Source organism: Trichomycterus rosablanca, chromosome 1 (assembly GCF_030014385.1).
Source record: "Trichomycterus rosablanca isolate fTriRos1 chromosome 1, fTriRos1.hap1, whole genome shotgun sequence".
In the NCBI taxonomy this organism is placed as follows: Eukaryota; Metazoa; Chordata; class Actinopteri; order Siluriformes; family Trichomycteridae; genus Trichomycterus; species Trichomycterus rosablanca.
Genome location: NC_085988.1, coordinates 36,886,775 through 36,908,776, shown reverse-complemented (window position 1 = coordinate 36,908,776; position 22,002 = coordinate 36,886,775). Strand labels below are relative to the sequence as shown.

The window sequence follows — 22,002 nt, the reverse complement described above, 5'->3', positions numbered from 1 at the left end:
AAGCACTTTAGACATTCTATGTTGTTTTCTGATTGGAGGAACTGTAGAAATCCACAGTGAGATATTTACATTTACATTTTCTGCATTTAGCAGACGCTCTTATCCAGAGCGACTTACAGAAGTGCTTCCATAGTAAACATTTCATTTCTCAAGTTTTAAGAACAGTCAAAGAACACAAATCTGCTGAAACCTGTTAGAACCAGAGTATTATTATTTTTTTTTTTGGAAATGGAAAATTTTTTTTAGTAAATAGGTACAAGTCAGCTTAAGTGTTTAGGCAAGGCAAGTTTATTTGTATAGCACCTTTCATACACAGTGGCAATTCAAAGTGCTTTACATAAGGAAAAAAAATTAATTAAAAGCATTAAAACATTCCTGAGATCTAGAATCTCAGAAAGACATCTTGCAAACATTTAGTTACAATTAAGAGAATATGAAATTCAAACGAGAGAGATACAAAATTAAGAACGTGAAAAATTAAAAGAAAATATTGTAAAATATACCCTACAATTTGGAAAATACGAAATTAAAACAAGAGAGATAAGCAATTAAAACATGAAAACTAAAAGAAAATATAGTAAAATATACACTACAATTTAGAAAGTACAATACTCTATAAAAAGAATTATTAAGAGCATGAAAAACTAAAAGAAATAGGGTAATAGCAAAAATGTCGAGCTCAATCATAGGCACAAGAAAAAAGAAAAGTTTTTAACCTGGATTTAAACATTTCTACATTTGCGGAACATCTAATATCTCCTGGCAGTCTGTTCCAGTTATATGCAGCCCAACAGCTAAATGCTGCTTCACCGTGTTTAGTTTGGACTCTGGGCTCAACTAGCTGACCTGAGTCCATGGATCTAAGAGTTTATATTCTCTAAACATTTCTGAGATGTATTCTGGGCCGAACCCATTCAGTGATTTATAGACCAGTAGCAGCACTTTAAATTCTATTCTGTAACTAACCGGAAGCCAGTGTAGAGATTTTAGAACTGGAGTGATGTGCTCAGTTCTCTTCGTCTTAGTTAAAACTCTAGCAGCAGCGTTCTGAATGAGCTGTAACTGTTTAATGGTCTTTTTGGGAAGTCCAGTTAAGAGACCATTACAATAGTCCACCCTACTGGAGATAAAAGCATGGATGAGCTTCTTTAGATAGATATGACTGAGAAACGTTACAAGTAAAACATACACAATGCACTTTTCAGATAGCCAAAAGCCAACATAAAAAATTTGGTCTTTGACAGAAATGCTATGTGTAGTAATTCACCATAGTATTGCTTGCTGATGGGAGTATTAGCATCTGACTGACTTGAAAATTGTTGTTTATCAATTTGACTCAATACAGTAACAGATACAGACACAAGACAAGACAAGGCAGCTGGTAGAGTTTGACCCCAAAGGAGATGCTTAACTGGAGGCAAAGGTGGTTCTACGAAGTATTTATTATTTTTAACCACTTTAACAAATTGTTCTTTATAGGTTTATACAAAAAATCAGAGGAGGGTTAAATACTTAACAAGGCACTGTGTTTATATACACAGACACACATGCTTCAGATGGCAATGTGATTTACAGAGCATTTGGTTTGCTTAAGGTTTGTAAAGGTGCTGCTCCAGAAAAGCCAAAGTTTTGTGCCAAGAGTCTTCCTGAACTTGACTATGAGGCTCCATCTGTCCACCCCAAAGCACCACCACTGCAACAGAAATGCAACCCACATTACACAGTAAAATTCATGATGACATTCATAACACATTTGTAATGGGTTATTAAAGTACAATACAGTATTTGTGCAACATCAGCGCAGGAGAAATGTCTGAAAGTATGTGGACAACTAATGCTAAGTTCACACTACACAATTTTCAAGGTGTTCAGATCGCTGTACTGTTCACACTACACAACTTGATCTCTTGTAACCTGGAGTCTTTTAAGTCATTGGGGTTTTCACACTACGCGACTGAGTATCAGACGAGTCTGTCTGGTCTCCCAAACTATGTTTTGTCACAGAAACCATATCCAAAAATGCACATCAACAAGAAGCGAACGAGTTGTTTGTGCGCTGATATGCAGCGTAAAAGCAAAAAGAAAAAAAAAAGAATCTGGGTGAAGAAGTGGATTTGGCTACGTGGCTAGCAGGGATTGTCTGTTCGATAAGCAGAGTTGGAAGTCAAATAAATATTTTTTGCAGTGCAACGTTGATATTATGGTTTGGCGTGGACGATGAGTCACAAATACTGTTTGCACCTGTTTCACACATTAACATCTCTTACCCCCAGGTTTCCCTTCTGATATTCTTCTTGGGTCTGAGAGCAATGGCGATGGAGCTGCCCCCCCCCCCCCCCCGCAGCTATAACAGCTTATACTTTTCTGGAAAAGACTTTCCACAAGATTTGTGATCATTCATCAAGATATCAGGTGAAGAAATGCACTGATAAACGGTAACGCCTGCTCACGACTGACATTCCAATTCATCACAAAGATGTTGTCAAGGCTCTGTGCAAGCCACTGGAGTTTTTTTCCACCAGGCTTAAAGGATATGACAGTGTAGGGCACATATATAGGGATATATATAAATTTGACAAATAAAGGCAAGCGCTTGTATACAGTACAATAAAATTCCTTTTTCCGGATATCCCAGCTTCTTTGTAATCTGGTGTCAGAGCGCAGGCGCATCCATTGTACATCCACCAGGAGTTAAAAGGGTTAAGGGCCTTGCTCAAGAGCCTAAAGGCCAGGATTCGAACCCATAACCTTCCAGTTGGTAACCCACAGCTCTACCCAATAAGCTACCACTGACCATGTCTGTATGGAACATGCTTTGTAAATTAACAAATGGAAAGTGTCTTCTCCGAGTTATTGTCACAGTATAAGTTGGAAGCATAAAATTGTTTTTAAACAGCTGTTACCAATGGATGTGGCTGAAACACCTGAAATCATCAATGAGTAGGAGTGTAAAAGGTTTACCTGTAGTCCTAGCTTCTAACAGCTTAAAGTTACTGGAACGTGTGTGAGGACTGTAGGGGGGCTCAATCAGATGGCCGGCTCCAGGGTAAGAGAGGATAGTTAACAGGTGACTATTTCCAGCTTTATCCATCATCTGCTTCATCTGAATTAAGACAGAGAAACATACTGTATATTTTAATTAACATTAGTATTCTGTGACACAAAATATGGATGCTATATTCTGCAGAACGAAACACTACAGTTTATCTAGTTTAATTGTTATTTTACTTTATAGGTAATTGTACTGATTGGCGTATACACCGATCACGCATAACATTATGACCACATCCTTGTTTCTACCCTCACTGTCCATTGTATCAGCTTCACTTACCAAATAGAAGCACTTTGTAGTTCTACGTACAATTACTGACTGTAGTCCATCTGTTTCTCTACATACTTTGTTAGCCCCATTTCATGCTGTTCTTCAATGGTTAGGACCCGCACAGGACCACCACAGAGCAGGTATTATTTAGGTGGTGGATCATTCTTAGCACTGCAGTGACACTGACATGGTGGTGGTGTGTTAGTTTGTGTTGTGCTGGTATGAGTGGATAAGACACAGCAATGCTGAATGAGTTTTAAACACCTCACTGTCCCTGCTGGACTGAGAATAGTCCACCAACCAAAAACATCCAGCCAACAGCGCCCCATGGGCAGCATCCTGTGACCACTGGTGAAGGTCTAGGAGATGACCAACTCAAACAGCAGCAATAGATGAGCGATCGTCTCTGACTTTACATCTACAAGGTGGACCAACTAGGTAGGAGTGTCTAATAGAGTGGACAGTGAGTGGACACGGTATTTAAAATCTCCAGCAGCACTGCTGTGTCTGATCCACTCATAGCAGCACAACACACACTAACACACCGCCACCATGTCATTGTCACTGCAGTGCTGAGAATCATCCACCACCTAAATTATACCTGCTCTGTGGTGGTCTTGTGGGGGTCCTGACAGGGTGAAAGCAGGCTAAAAAAGTATGTAGAGAAACAGATGTACTACAGTCAGTAATTGTAGAACTACAGCGTGCTTCTATATGGTAAGTGGAGCTGATAAAATGGACAGTGTGTGTAGAAACCATGAGGTGGTTTTAATGTTATGGCTGATTGGTGTATATTAGAAAACACTAAAGATGTCCAGTGGCACCAGTATCTAATATTTCAGGAGTCTACACTATGGTGCCAAGGCACTTAGGTGGTGCAGCGGTCTATTGCGGCAGCTCATCACCACTGAGATCCAGGTCAGGTGTTATCGGCCAGGTGGGTGCCTACACAGACATGATTGGCAATGTCTAGGCTGAAGTCCTCTGATGGATTGGTGCCAAATTTGTGGTCTATTCCTGCCTTGCATCCAGTGTTTCTAGGAAAACTGGACCCCCACTGCAATCCTGACCAAGCTAAACCTGTGGTATAAATTAAATAAACAATAGTGCCAATACTCACATCCTCTGCAGACTCTGATGCTGGCCAGTTCTGATCATCTTCACCAACAATCAATAAAACAGGACATTTTATACGACCCATCTGGTAAAAAAAAAAAAAATTACCCACATGTAAATAACTGTGTGCATGTAGGCACAACAATCAATAAGATATGTATAAAGCATTACTTAAATAAATGTTGCAAATAATTCTTGTATTCCTACTTCAACTTTCTTTGAAGGGTCATCTGGTATTGGTAGCAGTAGATCTCGCCAGATGATTCTCTTTTGGTCATCATAACGAGTGTTCTTGACATTTCTAAAGAAAAGGTTTGTTACTAATCAAAGAATACAGCTACAAATAAAAGCAGATCTCCATATATAAAAAGTTCTGTTTTCTAAATGGGAGTGGCAAGCATTAACAATTATGTTATTGTTATGACACACCCTGCTGTGTCAAGCATTGATAGATGTCCACGGTCCATAGTTAGTGCATTATGTCTGCACTATTGAATGCCATGGATTCTACCAGTGTACACTAAACATGCTGAAGTGGTGTCAGAGCAGAAGTAAGGTCTCTAATTGTCTGTTAGGCCTGAAAAATCAATGCAGGAAAAGAGAAGCTAATTTAGAAATGCTTTTAAAAGGAGCATACGTACATACACATACACAGAGTGTATTTTTTTTTATCATCTGCTTACAAGCCAGGCAGCTACACTCAGCTGAAAGTATGAAACAAAATGAAAGACTGTCCAGGAACAAGCTGGCCAGGAGAAAATAGTGAGAGGCTGAACAAGCACCCAAAAATCACTCAGGAGAAAAGTCCATGACTACAGAACAAGTGCAACAGATACAGTTGCAATCCAAATTATTCACCTTCCATTGCAAAGTATGTTTGTTAGCAAAATGTACAAACTTTATGCTGTTTGCACTAAACAAATCAAACAAGAACAATTTAAATGGCTCAAAACAACTAATACAATAAGTGGCTTCTCCAAATTAAACCCAAATGCTATAAAACTACTGCAGTCTCAGAATTATTCAACTCCCTGAATAAAATCCCTAATAAAAGCACTCATTCGCACACATACAGAGGTGCGTTGACTGTGATGTTGATGTTTGTCAAAAAAATTTAAAATGTTTAGGTGGGAAAATAAACAATAAAATAAGTGTGCACACCATCTTATAATTGGGGATGTGGCTATATTCCAAATAAACCAATCACACCCATGTTAAATAGTAGTGGTAAAAGTAGTAGTGTGTACACCTGACATCAATTAGTGACTCTAATTAAACCCACATAAAGTTCAGCTCCTCTAAAAGAACCTGACATTTAATTGGTTTAGTTAAAGAATGGCTTCACCAGATTAAAAAAATCAAAGTTTTGGAATGGCCCAGACTTGAATCCAATTGAAAATGACAGGTGACCTGAAGATGGCTGTACACAAGAGATGCCCTCGCCATCTGACAAATTTGGAGCATTCGGTCGAGTAGTCAAGATGTGCCATGCTGGTAGACTCCTGAATGCTGTCTGAACAAATTATCAGTGTAAGGGTGTGCATATTTATACAATCACATTATTGTATTTTTTAATTCCCATCTAAATGATTTCGGTTTGTTTTTCAATTTAATTGTAAGTTCACAAATATTCATCTTTGTCTATTTATCAAAAACCTGGCATCGTAACAGGGGTGTGTATAGACTTTTTATATCCATTGTATATAAAACCTAAGAATATTGATACTTATCTTTTTATCATTGATACTTTGGTCCCTGTTGGCATAATTGCAAAATTTAACAGCTTTAGATTTGTTAGATGCACATTTATACTGCAAGTTGTTTAAACCACATACCAAAATGTGTTGAGACTCAGAGTGGTGAGGGCAATCAAGTAAACAGAATTTATTGACATGTTAATGCAACCAAATTTTAATGCTTTGTGACATTACTATTCTGGAAATAGCCATTATAGCTGGTAGATGGTAAATTGTGTCCATATAGGGATGTACATGGTCAGCAACAACACTCTGATTGGCTGTTTGTGCCCCAAGTGTACCAAGAAAACATTCCACACCACTACACAATCACAATTACCAGCCTGAACTGCTAATACTACTGACCCTTCCACTTGCAGGTCTCAGCAGAAATTAAGATTCATCAGACATCAGGCAAGGTTTATCAAATCTTTAACTGTCCAGTTACCTGATGTACCCTAATATCTGTTATTAGCCGAAAGATGTAGTCTTTTGCTGTTTTAGCTCATCTGCCATAAGATTCGACATGTTCTGGGATGTTTTTATGATCACCATGTTTAAAAAGAGAGGCTATTCGAACAAGCTTGAACAAGCATAGTTCATTTTCCTCTGACCTCTCTCATTATTGAGGTATTTTTGGCTGCAGAACTGCCGCTTTATAAAATGTTTTTAGTTTTTTAATTTTGTATAAAATTCTAGAGACTGATGTCCACGAAAACCCCAGTAGATCAACAGATTCCAACAAACTCAAACCAGTTTGTCAGTCCAAGTCACTTGATCACATCTTATTCTTATTCTGATGTTTGAAGTGAACATTAACGAAAGCTCTTCATCCGAATGATTTTATGCATACCACTGCTGCCACATGATAGCCTGACTGGATAATAAAGCAATCTGGTAGATGTACAGGTGTACAACACTCCTTAAATAGCCTGTGTATAACAGTATAACAAACTGTCAAATATTTGTAAAGTTCATGGCAAGTAATAAGGAACAATACAACCCTAGGAATGTTCATAATAAAAGTGCATAATAAAATAGCCACTGCAATTTTTATACAAGCATTAAGCCTACAATGTCATATAATCTGTTGCTCACTTTTTGATTGCAGAAAAGACATCAGCCAGTGATCCATTTACAGGCATAACATGGCTTCCGCTAACACAGACCACACACCGGGGCTGAAAGACAGAGAGTCACAAACTACTATATACTTCATCATAATATAAACCATTTGGTGCAATCACAAATCCATCTTTTTTATTTATACACCACATTAAACAAATGAGCCCTATGAAAATGTCTTAATTGTGTATATCTACAGCAGGCAGATTAATATTGTGTCAGGCAAGTGGTAGATAAGCAGTTAAGATACTCTACTATTATCTTTATCGGTCACTGGTTCAAACCCACATTTACATTATTGCATTTAGCAGTAATCCAAAGCGACTTACAATTGTGACTGAATACAAGCAATTGAAAGCCTAGTTTAGTGGTCCAACAGTGGCAACTTGGCGGTCATAGGGCTTGAACCAGGGACCTTTTGATCACTAATCTAGTACTGTAACCTCTAAGCTAACTTTGCCCACATAAGCCAGCCACTGTTGGTCTCCTGAGTATAACTCAGAATCGCTTGAATTGTATATTCTCACAGTCATTAACCACACAAAATCATCTGCTAAATGCCATGAATACAATGTACAAGTGTTCTTCAAAAAGTTTCAGCACTTTTCTATTTAAAATTTCAAAAACAAATGACATCACTTTTCTACACAGTCACTTTCTGATAATTTTTTTTCAGCATCATACTAACATTTTAATGCCATCAGCAAAAAATGTTTTTGGTTGAGTGTGTAGCCACTGATGCACTGCTGCTTTCACATCATCATTACATGAAAATCTTCCTCTACTTAACGCTTCTTTGAGTGGTCCAAAAAGGTGGAAATCAGATGGGGTTCAATCCGGACGATAAGCTCTTTCAGACACGACCAATTACTACTCCTCCCTCCCTCACCGTTTCCAAGGGAAATATAAAAGTGTGGAAACTTTTTGAAGATCACTCATAAATTACTAAGTTAACAGAATAACTACAATCAAATACACATCAAAGCCAACTGGGCACAATCAAGATAAAACGGTGTAATAACGATTTTAAATTATCAAACATGATATCCTCTAAAGTACCAAGTGACAACACTTACAACTTTAATAGCACAATTTAATAATTGTCTTTTACATCACTTTAGATGAATTTTAGATAACCCCTTTTTACAGAACATGTTTAAATCAGAAACTGCTAAGTTTTCAGGAATGAGCTTCTTCATTGGGCTCAAGTCAGGAATCACTAAGCCTAGACCTACTTAAAATTTCACAATGCTTTATATCCCATTGCACCTCAGTTTTAACTAATAACATATTATGTTCTCATTAAGAATTGTAAGGAATATGGATTTATGGAAAATCTTACATCAAACTACCTCTTTGGTAAGTAAAGTATTCTTACTATTCATTAATGCTGCATTTATTTTGCCAGGCAATATATGATGTCCAAAAATCCCATTTTGATTGGTCAGTCTATAAAACAGATGGTTTTTTTTCCTTTTTTTTTAAATGCATTTTCTCCCCATTTTCCTCTCGATTTAGCACACTCAATTTTGTCTTCCGCTGCTGAGAGATACCAAATTGCATCCAAGGAGAGCACGTCGCTGTACACGCCTCTTCTGACACGTTTACAGCCCTCCTCTTCTCGCCCCTGTATTCTGCACAGGCGTCTCTTCCGCCAATCGGTCCTTACACAGCGTATGAAAACCCACCCACCCACCCACACATAGTCCAGCCCCCACCCTGCAGATACGGTGGCCAATTAGTATCTGCTGTAGGCCCTGCCAATTATGCACGCCAGATGGCGGCCATCCGACCGGTGGCAACACTGAGTTTGAAACCGAGAAGTTCAGAAACTCGGTGCTGGTGTGCTAGAGGAATATTCCACTTTCTATTCATCCCATTTTTGTCTGTTTTATTTTGTGGAGGTATAAACACTGCCATTGTCTGCAATTCTATAGATGTTTATCTGGGATATTTTGTGACTTAATGGATGAGTTCCACTGAACTCTGTCACTGAATTTTAGCAGGCTGGACAGTCAAGTAGTTCTTTTGTCTTAAGTTCTAAGTCATATGTGCATAGATTATGCCATAGTGTTCCTGTAAAAACTGTACAGTCAATGAATTTAATGGGTAAAGATGAGGTATATTTATATTTTACAGGACTGGCAAATTAGGCCTGGCTGTGTTTAACTGACTAAATTGGCTTACCAAATAAATTTGGTAAACTATGTAACCAGCTGGACAGTTTGAATAACCTTCTTCCTGTCTTATATATTTAAGTGTGGACAAGTATGCAGCAAGGTCTGAAAGATGCCAATTACTATGTTCAAAACACAATATTCATAAAAAGCACAAGTGTTTTATGAAATGTAAAGACACATTTTACATTCTCTGAGCTTGTCTACCTGTATCACTGAGGAGTATGCTGCCATACCCAGGGCCACAGACACACCAAAAGACAAACCCAGCACAGCAACTCTTTCTGGGCAGACCTGGGGGTGCTGGTTTAGCACAGTGTAGGCAGCCTAAAAAATAACAATACATTGTTTTTGTGTATTAGCATTACTTTATTATCTACACATAAATAATTTTACTACACAGAGTACAATGTAGTTATCCTTAACCTTGAAAGTTCACATATGGTTGCCTAAGATAAAAAAGCTTGAACCTCTCATTTACATAACATATTCAGGTGTCCACATATATTCACTGTCTGTTTTACCACTGCTTTATACTAGTCAGGGTCACAGTTGGTCTGATTCATTGGGTGAAAAGGAGGAAACACCTTGGGCAGGTCGCCAGTCTGTCACAGGGCACACACATACACACACACTTAGGGCAACTTTTAGTACCTCCAATTGGCCTGACTACATGTCTTTGGACTTGTGGGAGGAAACCGAAGCACCTGAAACATTCATTCATTGTCTGTTTTACCACTGCTTTATACTGGTCAGGGTCACGGTTGGTCTGACTCATTGGGTGTCAAAGGAAACATCTCGGGCAGGTTGCCAGTCTATCACGGGGCACACACATACACACACACACACACAATTAGGTCAACTTTTAGTATCTTCAGTTGGCCTGACTACATGTCTTAGGACTTGTGGGAGGTAACCGGAGCACTTGAAACATTTACATTTTCGACATTTAGCAGACGCTTTTATCAAAAGCGACTAACATTATCATAACAGTGTATTGTCTAAGCCATTGAAGGTTAAGGGCCTTGCTCAGGGGGCCCAACAGTGGCAACCTGGCAGTGGTGGGGCTTGAACCAGTGACCTTTCGATTACTAGTCCAGTACCTTAACCATTAGGCTATAACTGCCTGAAAGAGACCAACATGGACACAGGGAGAACATGCAAACTCCACTCAGAAACAACACAGGCCCTTTTTGCAGTGAAGCAACAGCACTACCCATTGCATTACCCTTTGATTTGTTGCTATTGTTACTTTTATCACACTGAAGTGCTCCTCACAAAAAAGTTAAATGGTTAAAATTAGGTCACTGGCCTAAAGATGTTGACAATTCCTGGTATAATATCACAAATACCTCAAAGTATTCATTGTCCACATTGTAGGGTCGTCCATTAGTATCCACTCTCCCAATATACTCTAAAGAAAAAGAGACATAGCCTCGGGAGGCTAGGAGAGCAGAGCGATACTCCACTAGGCCTCCTCCTCCACCCCAGAGGTCCAGTATGCCAGGAAAAGGACCGGGACCTTTAAAAAAAAGAGTTTTTCAAATAGATTACAAATACCATTTAACAGAACATACACAATTGTTCTAGGTAAATTTAATTAAGATACACAATATAAGTCTATGAAGAGGTCAAGAAATAAATATCTTACCAAATATTAGCTCTAAATCAACATCAGTTTCATATCTACTTAACCCTGTAACTGGTACCTGGGGGGATGAAAAGGGTCCCCTTTAATCCTTTCTCTGTGACATCAACCCTTCTGATTCCAGGAGTTGTGTACCACCGCTCTGCCACAACAGAGGCTAAGGGAGATTTCTCCTGGAATCCTTTAGTTAGGTGGCCCTCATAAACAGATATTTTCACATCTGTCGGCTTGTAGACATCCTTTTTGCGAAATCTTTTAATTAATAATAAAGAAAAGTCATTAATTTACTGGACATGTCTTTAGTAGTACAGAATTTCTAAAGATTGATAAAAGTTTAACCTGAGGCCTGGTCTGCTTCCAGGAACAGGTTTCATACTCCAGAGTAAACCCATGGGTTCAACTCCACTGTAAGATCCACCAAGACTGGCATTTGTAGATACTAAAGAATAGCAAATATGTGTAAACTTAGATATACACAGGTCTGATTAAAAATACAAGACACTGAAGATATCTATGAATGGATGCCTTGCTTGTTTTGAATGTTCTCAACTTAATTGGATCTGTAGACAGTCTTTACAATACTGATAGACCTACAAAAGATCGATATTAAGCAATTAAAAAGTAATTAAAAACAGATGACCCACAAATTTTGCACAAGAGTTGAGTGTGCAGTACGTGTTGCATGAGATTACAAAAAGTATTTATACCCGTTAGCACTAGGTTTAATCTAACAGTTTAATTAAAATGTTAAAAGGTTTTGGCTTTTTTTCTTTTAATTTAACATAAGCTGCACATAAGTTTCATAAACTAAGCGGGACATTAAGGTTAATAAACTTAAAACTTTTTCAGTAGACTCTGGCGAAACTGTTGATTTCTCTCTCTCTCTCTCTGCCTCTCAAGCAAGGTGTCTAATTTTGCTCAGATGGAAACATATTTTCCCACCATCATATAATCACTGGTTAAATTGTGCAGTTTCTCTATTTCGAAAAATAGCTCACTTACAAACTAACACAAGAAGCTTTTCTAATATTTGGGAAACAGTCTGGAATCCCCCTTGCCTTTATGTCAGACAACCCTTCTGGCCTTTCAAGATGGCTAGGTAGGGGGGAGATGGGACTTTATAGTTTAGTAATATTTGTTAATACGTATGAGGGTTCTTCAAAACGTTTCTGCATTTTTTCCGCAAACTCTATTTATTAAGAATTTCAAAAACAAATTATATCACTTTTCTACATACTCATCCTTCCGATTAGTGCTGGACAATAATTCGATATCGATATATATCGCGATAGAAAATGTTTCAATAACGGTGATATGATTTTTAAACAAATTCGAACAATAATTATTATATCAGTGCGTACTTTCTTTGCGGAAGCATTTTTGCTCGCAGGGAACACCACCTCAACAACAGCGCACCTCAAGCGAGTAGTTCTCCACCAAAACAGTGCAGTAATACACTCAACATAAATGTCAACCACCAACACAATTACAGAAGTACTAATACTACTGAGTACTAATACTACTGAGTACTAATACAACTAATATTAGTTATGGCGCGCTACGAGTAAAGGCACGAACGGGCTCTGCGCTTTCCACTGTTGCCAGATTGGGCGGTTTTCCTCCAAATTGGGAAGGTTTTTCTTTTAGAAAAACAATTTAATAGCATTTAAATAAAACTTCTATTGAAAAGAGAATATTCAGTTTTAAGAAGCCCCAGCATTGTAGAAGGCTATTAAAAGTAAAGTCAATTTTCAATGCTGATTTGGCTTAATAGTGTTGGTCAGAATGTATCATATTCTTTAAAATTAAAATTTGTTTTCCATGCATTCACACTAGCATGTTCTGGGGTTCAGATGAGTCTCATCAGTACACACAAGTTTGCAGTCAAATGATTAAGTATTGCAAAGGAATATCTTTGAAATTCTTCCTCGTAGTGTTAAGGTTATAGGCTATATTTTAGTTTTTCACTTGTCAGGGAAAATTAGAAAAAAATAAAAAAGCTTATTATGCTAGTCTTGATGTAATTCTACATGGTACTCACTGCCATAGGTAAACAAGTGAGTGACCAAAACACTACTAGATCAACAGCCACTAGCCACATACAAAAAATAAGATATCAGACAGTTTCTGTGCCGCCCCTGTGTGAGCAATGGTCTCAGTTTGGCCACCCCTATGAAAACTGTCTGGCTTTGCCACGGTCTACAGTTGAAAAAGAAGCAGATGAAATAGCTGATAAGAGATGAAGGACTAATTCAGTGGTGTATTCAGCTTGTATTTTTTGCCAGAAACCAGAAAAGAGGTTCGCAGGTACCGGCATCCAATTTTGGTATTTTTGGCAGTTTTTCTGAAATTTGTATTATTCATATCGATATCGGAATTATATTGTATCAACCGAAATTAGGAGTTATATTGTGATATAAATTTTAGCCATATCGTCCAGCCCTACTTCCGAGGCATTTTTCCCAGTGTCATACCAACTTTTAATGCCATCAGCAAAAAACATTTTTGGTTGAGCGCCTAGCCACTGATGCACCGCTGCTTTCACATCATCATCACATGAAAATCTTCTTCCCCTTAAAGCTTCTTTGAGTGTCCAAAAAGGTGGAAATCAGACCATACTAAATCCGGACTATAAGCTCTCTCTCTGTCTCTCAGACACGACCAATTACTACTCCTCCCACCCTCACTGTTTCCAACCAAAATATGCAAAGAAAATTGCAGAAACTTTTTGAAGATCCCTCGTATATGCATGTTTTTCTTTTTTTCTTTTCAAACTGCTCTTCTGCCATTGTTCAGTCATTGTGTGTGAAATCTTATGTAAACAGAACATTTTAAAAAGGTTTAGTAGGGCAACATGGTTGTGAAAAACTTATTGTGCGAGCTCCAGTGCTCCAGATTCCTCTGATTTGTGAATGTACATAAATTTGATATGAAATTTGAAAAAGGTAAAAAATTAAATACATCTCCTGTTGTCAATTAAACACAAGTTCAATATTCACTGCTTTTTTGCTTAACTTTTTTGGAACTGGAATAAAGGTTTTTTGGCAATTACAATTTTAGAGCTCTTATTGACATTAAAGAAAATAAACATTGTTTACAAAACATTAAAAAAGTACCTTTGGCAGTCCCTGATGCATCACTGATGTAGTGTCCATAAGCTTCCCAAAAGTCTCCATCCTCAGAATGAATAAGTGAATGCAGAGTACACTGATGAGCAGGGGGTAAATGCTTAACCTCTACCTCGAACATTTCATCCACAAGGCAACGTAGCGGATGAACTGAAAGTATGGGGGACACGACCTGTCTGGCCATGTTCTACTGCCGAAACAAGCGAGTAAACAAAACAAGTAAGTCAACACGAATAACTGTAAGCTGAGCTCTATTTTCACTGCGTGTGAATACGTCGGTGTGTTCAGCGGCTCACCAGATCAACAACTCAATCTAATCAAAGTTCAGTGTTTCTTATCAGAACCATGAGTTAATGAATAAACCACATTCCTACAATGAAACAACATAATCGACTACACCAAGCCCGGAGTGGCTAATCGGGAGATTCGGGAGGATTCCCGATGGGCCGGCTCATGTCAATCTCGAGTTTGGGCCGGTTGGGAAAAATAATTTTGACACTTATCTGTCACTTATCTACGGAGCCCCTTAGGGGTCACTAAGGAAAAAAATATATATGAAGAGCGTAATCCGTACCCTCGGTTTAGTAATCCGTACCCTCGGTTTAGTAATCCGTACCCTCGGTTTAGTAATCCGTACCCTCGGTTTAGTAATCCGTACCCTCGGTTTAGTAATCCGTACCCTCGGTTTAGTAAACCGTACCCTCGGTTTAGTAATCCGTACCCTCGGTTTAGTAATCCGTACCCTCGGTTTAGTAAACCGTACCCTCGGTTTAGTAATCCGTACCCTCGGTTTAGTAATCCGTACCCTCAGTTTAGTAAACCGTACGCACGGATTTGTAAACTGTACTCTTAGTTTAAAGTCCGTCAGCGGTCACGCTATCTGCGCTACAAGTTTTACTGTGCGCCTAAACCCCGTTTTACGGTAATACAGTTGCGAAGCATTGATCAGGATAAAGCATCTTTTTACAGCTTAATATACTATATATTAGATTATATATATATATATATTGCCAACAAAAGCACATGACATGGTAAAATTATGCAAATTATGCAAATGAGTAATTTTAAAATTCCATTAAAACAAGTGGAATTGTTATAGACAAATTTGAAAGGTCTAATAAAATAAGCAAATCAAATTATTATCAAATCACTCCACTTTTTTCTTTAAGAGCATTAACTCTTTTATTAATGGAATACATTTCAGACATTTTTACTGTAGTAATCTGGGGTGATGAGATAGCAAACTTATTAAAAAGTCAAATCAAAATCTTATCAAATGCCACCCACACAATCATAAATAACACAAGTACTCATCTTGTGATTTTGAGACTATTTTACCATAGGAATTTAGAATAATAGGATTGCAAACAAACGTAAAGTGAAATGTACAGTATAAATGAGCCTCATAAAGTCAGTAAGTAGAAGTCGAAGTATTCTTCAAGAGTCTGATGCGGTGAATTGATAATAATTTGATTTGCTTATTTAATTAGACCTTTAAAATTGGTCTATAGCAATTCGATTTGTTTTAATGGAATTTTTAAATTAACCATTTGCATAATTTTACTACGGAGCCCCTTACTCTTGAAGAATACTTCTGCTTCTACCTACTGACTTTATGAGGCTCATTTATTCTGTACATTTCACTTTACGTTTGTTTGCAATGCTATTATTCTAAATTCCTATGGTAAAATAGTCTCAAAATCACAAGATGAGTACTCGTGTTATTTATGATTGTGTGGGTGGCATTTGATAAGATTTTGATTTGACTTTTTAATAAGTTTGCTATCCCATCACCCCAGATTACTACAGTAAAAATGTCTGAAATGTATTATATATATTATATCTAATATATAGTATATTAAGTATATTAAGCTGTAAAAAGATGCTTTATCCTCTTCAATGCTTCGCAACTGTATTACCGTAAAACGGGGTTTAGGCGCACAGTAAAACTTGTAGCGCAGATAGCGTGACTGCGGACGGACTTTAAACTAAGAGTACAGTTTACAAATCCGTGCGTACGGTTTACTAAACCGAGGGTACGGATTACTAAACCGAGGGTACGGATTACTAAACCGTGCGTACGGTTTACTAAACCGAGGGTACGGATTACTAAACCGAGGGTACGGATTACTAAACCGAGGGTACGGTTTACTAAACCGAGGGTACGGATTACTAAACCGAGGGTACGGATTACTAAACCGAGGGTACGGATTACTAAACCGTGCGTACGGTTTACTAAACCGAGGGTACGGTTTACTAAACCGAGGGTACGGATTACTAAACCGAGGGTACGGATTACTAAACCGTGCGTACGGTTTACTAAACCGAGGGTACGGATTACTAAACCGAGGGTACGGATTACTAAACCGAGGGTACGGTTTACTAAACCGAGGGTACGGATTACTAAACCAAGGGTACGGATTACTAAACCGTGCGTACGGTTTACTAAACCGAGGGTACGGATTACTAAACCGAGGGTACGGATTACTAAACCGAGGGTACGGTTTACTAAACCGAGGGTACGGATTACTAAACCGAGAGTACGGATTACTAAACCGAGGGTACGGATTACTAAACCGAGGGTACGGATTACTAAACCGAGGGTACGGATTACTAAACCGAGGGTACGGTTTACTAAACCGAGGGTAAGGATTACTAAACCGAGGGTACGGATTACTAAACCGTGCGTACGGTTTACTAAACCGAGGGTACGGATTACTAAACCGAGGGTACGGATTACTAAACCGAGGGTACGGATTACTAAACCGAGAGTACGGATTACTAAACCGAGGGTACGGATTACTAAACCGTGCGTACGGTTTACTAAACCGAGGGTACGGATTACTAAACCGAGGGTACGGATTACTAAACCGAGGGTACGGATTACTAAACCGTGCGTACGGTTTACTAAACCGAGGGTACGGATTACTAAACCGAGGGTACGGATTACTAAACCGTGCGTACGGTTTACTAAACCGAGGGTACGGATTACTAAACCGAGGGTACGGTTTACTAAACCGAGGGTAAACCGAGGGTACGGATTACTAAACCGTGCGTACGGATTACTAAACCGAGGGTACGGATTACTAAACCGAGGGTACGGTTTACTAAACCGAGGGTACGGATTACTAAACCGTGCGTACGGATTACTAAACCGAGGGTACGGATTACTAAACCGAGGGTACGGATTTTGTCTTCACATATTTTTTTTCCTTAGTGACCCCTAAGGGGCTCCGTACTAAGGGGCTCCGTACTTATCTAATCTTATTATTGCATTCATTCTCCATTCGTCTGACAGCGCAGCCCCTACACCGCAGTACATTAGATGGGTTCTACCATCTGAGGGAATCCCCCCCTCCCACATGTTTAAGTTGGTTTGGCCTATGAGGCGTCTTTTCTGGAGCGCCGGTGTTACAGTAAATATAGCAACAGAATAGCGCAAGTCGGTGGTGATGGAGGGCAGGAAGAGGCCAGGTGGAGCCGAAAAGACCAGGTTAAAAAAAAAAAGAAAAGCATTGGAAGAAGATGCTGCCAAATGTGCCAAATTAACAGACATGTTTTCCAGATGACAGACCCCATGCGGCCGGTATTGTGCAACATAGCCAAGTCAACTTAGCATAGTTTATTTTGTAGAACCCAATACACAGCATTAATCACAAATATCCAGTTTCAAGCTAAAATTAATAAACATAATTTGAAGTGTGATATATTAAATAGCCTAACTCGTTAATGGAATGTTTTTGTTCCGACGCTACTGTACTGTAGTTATTTAAACTAAGATAGTTATTTGTAATGTAAAATATAACGTAGAGAATATACTGTACATGATATATGTTAAATTGTTCAGACATTCAGAAAGATGTCAGCACGATAGCCTATTTTATTTTAACAAATGAAGACAAATAGCCTAAATCACTATCAATTTTACACCATCATAATAAAAGCTAAATTGTAAAAAAAAAAAAAAAAAAAAAAAAAAAAACTTTAAGCATGTTGTTATTCAGCAAAACAGGCTAACCCTTAATGAAATGGTTTTTTTTAGCCTCAGAGCAGCAGATAAGCCATGTCTCATGTCTATAGACAATGACACCGTTATTAATAAAGTGCACTGCTTAGGAGGCTTTTGATGCTGTAGGTAGCCTACTAAATAGTGAAGCTACTTAAGAGTTTTGTGTAAACCTAACAATAGATCACCTCTCTGTTAAAAAGACAAATGCAATTTTAATTTTTATTTCAACTTATTGCTCATGTACAAATGTAAATACTTTTCCATCTTTATCACATTTTTTACCTTTTAAATCTTTATCTGATTTAAATTTTAATTAAACATGTTTAAGTGAAGTGTTTTCTGTTAACTTACCAACATATACCTGAACTTATACCCAATAAAAAGTCATTGTAAGAGCTAGCTGCTGTTTCATTTATTCAAATTTTTCCTCCGTGGAAAAAGTGGGCCGGGTTTGGGCATGAAACTCCCGGGCTGAAAAAGGGGCCCACTCCGGCCCTGGACTACACTAGTAGACATACTGCAAACCAAAGAGTGATGTTTATTACATTGTATTATAAACAATTTTAGTCTTTTAGCTCCCCGCCCCACAATAATATATAACTCGGTTCTGCAGCAAGACTCTACTCAATGCTTGTGTAGTTCCGTTTGCGTTTATCGAGGACGTTATGTTGGTGTTGTGGGCTGCCAGATATGTTGAACCAAATCCCCTCATCTCTAGGTCAGTTCTGTTACATTGACTGTTTACACCAGGGGTGTCAAACTCACGGCCCGCGGGCCAGATCCGGCCCGCCGCGTCATTTGATCCGGCCCGCGAGAGCTTAAACGACTTTGTGATGGTTCGAGTCGTTACAGAGACGCGCTTATAATTTAATGCGCTCCTGCGCCTTTAAGAGACAACGCGACATCGTAGTCATGGCAACTAACTTTAACCTTCGCTAAGAAGCCATGTGACTTTTACTGCAAAAGAACGCGGGGTAGCGTAGTCAGTAATGTAAACAATAATAAATAAATACAAATAATTATATTGCAATATAATACCAAAGCATCGTCTGTAAGTAGTGGCGTTTATATTCTCAGTTGTTAGTAAATGTTTAGTGAGTATATCACAGCGTTTTAGTTACAAATTTACCGTAATGAAATACTGTTGTTACGTTACTATAGCAATTAGTATCTTTACACACAATTTTAACTCGTTATTTTACGTTTGGTTAAATCTCATATTGTACCAGATGTAACACTTGACTACAGCTGTGTGCTTTTACTGTATTAGGTTCTTTATTGTTTTTATTGTTTGTATTTTTACTTCATTCTGGTGCACACAGTGTTTCACAGCTGGGAAGCAAATAAAACCGACTGTATTCTGAAGGGAGCTGTCTGTCTGTCTGTCTGTCTGTCTGTCTGTCTGTCTGTCTAGCTGAGAAAGGGGGATAAACTATTAGTGAGGGCAGAATGATTGTCTTAAAAATACACTGTAAAATCCTAAACAAACTGCATCTTTCAAAATGCATGCTGATTTTGTGACCTGCAAAGTGACACATCCTGCCAGTAGATGATGTTACACATATTTACACATGATCCTAAAATGTACAAGAAGATAAGTAAGAAAATTAAGCATAAGGAGGAAATTTAATGAAAGTGAAAACAAGTTTGTGCTTCAGGAAGAGAAACCGGTGCGTCTCTTGTGTTATGAGGCTGTGTCTGTGGTAAAGTAGAACAATATAAATGCAGAATTCAGCCTCCAAGAAAAACAGCAATGTGACTGCAATCACAGCAGGATACGTTACAATCGGCCCTTTGAGGGCCACCATAATGCTGATGTGGCCCTCGGTGAAAATGAGTTAATGAGTCATTAACTGACAGTTTACTCTACCATCACAATTTATTTACCTATCACAATCTCCATGTGTTGTCTACTGTAGAATAAAAACAGATTTTTGTTTTGAGAGGCAGACAATGTACATATATCACAATCTAGTGATATTTTGGCTGTGCTTCCAACAGATGTGGCGTTACAGCCAAAAGCTGAGAGCACAATATGTGTGCGAGCAGGATTTTCTCTGCTCTTGCACGAATTTCACCCTTTTGTGCACGAGCACAGTTTATCCGTGCGCGAGCAGGGTGAATTCGAGTGAGAGAATAGATAATTCTGCTCGTCTCGATTTTGGCACTACAGTAACGCCATAATTTATTTGTTAGGATTTTAACGTCACATTTTACACACTTTGGTTATTTTCATGACAGAAACGGTCATTGCTGGTTACACAAGAATTATCAGTTCACAAGTTTTAATGTCAAACACAGTCATGGACAATTTTGTATCTCCAATTCACCTCACTTGCATGTATTTGGACTGTAGGAAAAACGGAGCTCTTGGAGAAAACCCATGCAGACACATGGAGAACATGCAAACTCCACACAGAAAGGACCCAGATTGCCCCACCTGGTAATTGAACCCAGGACCTTCTTGCTGTGAGGCAACAGTGCTACCCACCGAGCCACCATGTCACCCAATAATGCCATAAACGTAGCCAATTTTAGTCAGGGCTGAGCTTGGGCCCATCCTGGTATATTTCCACCCACATTTAAGACAAAATTTTGCAACGTTAGTGCACGGCCAGCAGTTCAGGTTGGCTGGGGGACTTTTAATAATAAGCATTAGTCTTGCTGAATAAAAAAACCAAAACCCTACATCTATTAAAGCAGTTTAAACAAGTGTGTAGGTTTAAAAAGAAATACTAATTCCTGGACTAAAATCAAACTTACCAATTTGCTATTAACATTTTGTAGTTTGTAGTGGTTTGTTTGTTTATTTATTGGGATTTTAACATCATGTTTTACACTTTGGTTACATTGGGTACATGACAGAAACGGTAGTTACTCATTACACAAGGTTCATCAAACACAGTCATGGACAATTTTGTATCTCCAATTCCCCTTACTTGCATGTCTTTGGACTGTAGGCGGAAACCCTGGAGGAAACCCACGCAGAGATGGGGAGAACATGCAAACTCAACACAGAAAGTACCCAGACCGCCCCACCTGGGGATCGAACCCAGGACCTTCTGCTGTAAGGCGACAGTGCTATCCACTGAGGCACCGTGCCGTCCTTGCAGTGGTTTAAACATGTGAACGCTCCTTAATGTTTCCTGGTAGTTTGGGTTATTGATGGCAGATTTTCAACACTTTTTGTTGTACTGATGTATGGTTACAAATTTGTAATTTTGTTAATCTTACAGAAAACGCAGCAACTTGATCCTTATCACACTCCTTATCCAACACCAAACCTGTGTCTCATGCAGGATAGATCCATATTATTTCTAAAACTGCTGGGAATATCATCTTTTCCTCCAATGTATTAGGAAGTATATGTGATGGATGAACAGTTAACATTGTGTAAGATTTCAAAATGGCATAGGAAATTAACAGAGTTTTAAAGAAGCCAAAATAGTGGGTGCCAGAATTGCAGGTGTCCTGCAAAAAGTAAAAAGTAATATTTTATGGTTTAATAGAAACTATCAAAGTACGACTGTATTTTAGGGCCACTGTCTTCGAAAATAAAGTCGTAATACCTCAATAATAAAGTCTTAATATTTAAAAGGAAAAGTAGATTAAATGTAGGGGGCTGCCAGTTTAGAGAAGCACAGATGAAAGGTGGTATCATATAACAGTAAATTATAACCTTACCTCAGCATGGAGGTGGAGGTAGCTATAAATTTGTTAATCTTACAGAAAACACAGCAA

General features: G+C 38.4%; 1 protein-coding gene across 3 annotated transcripts; it reads right to left on the bottom strand.

The window, feature by feature from the left end:
- Positions 1–265: 265 nt before the first annotated feature.
- Positions 266–18,871, bottom strand: LOC134310603 (peroxisomal succinyl-coenzyme A thioesterase-like). 3 transcript variants are annotated; one of them, XM_062992244.1, is made up of 11 exons: positions 18,613–18,871; positions 14,241–14,442; positions 11,464–11,563; positions 11,186–11,376; positions 10,829–10,998; positions 9,684–9,803; positions 7,273–7,355; positions 4,646–4,739; positions 4,443–4,523; positions 2,962–3,103; positions 266–1,693 (listed from the first exon to the last, which is right to left on the bottom strand). In XM_062992244.1, exons 2-11 carry the CDS (start codon positions 14,434–14,436, stop codon positions 1,590–1,592), a joined length of 1,281 nt encoding a protein of 426 aa, XP_062848314.1. In that variant the 5' UTR covers positions 14,437–14,442; positions 18,613–18,871; the 3' UTR covers positions 266–1,589. The 3 variants fall into 3 exon arrangements, with proteins under 3 accessions (XP_062848314.1, XP_062848309.1, XP_062848318.1); XM_062992239.1 differs by lacking the exon at positions 18,613–18,871 and having other exon boundaries at positions 14,241–14,519; XM_062992248.1 differs by lacking the exons at positions 266–1,693; positions 18,613–18,871 and having other exon boundaries at positions 3,036–3,126; positions 14,241–14,519.
- Positions 18,872–22,002: the final 3,131 nt, after the last annotated feature.

Bases quoted from the DNA above. Each gene is read 5' to 3' on its own strand.
- LOC134310603 (XM_062992244.1), bottom strand. From the start codon at position 14,436: ATGGCCAGACAGGTCGTGTCCCCCATACTTTCAGTTCATCCGCTACGT. The intron at 9,804-10,828 runs GTATTTGTGATA...GTTATTTTTTAG, and splicing joins TGGACAATGAATACTTTGAG to GCTGCCTACACTGTGCTAAA. The intron at 4,740-7,272 runs GTGAGCAACAGA...CCTTTTCTTTAG, and splicing joins GTCTTTTCTGCAATCAAAAA to AAATGTCAAGAACACTCGTT.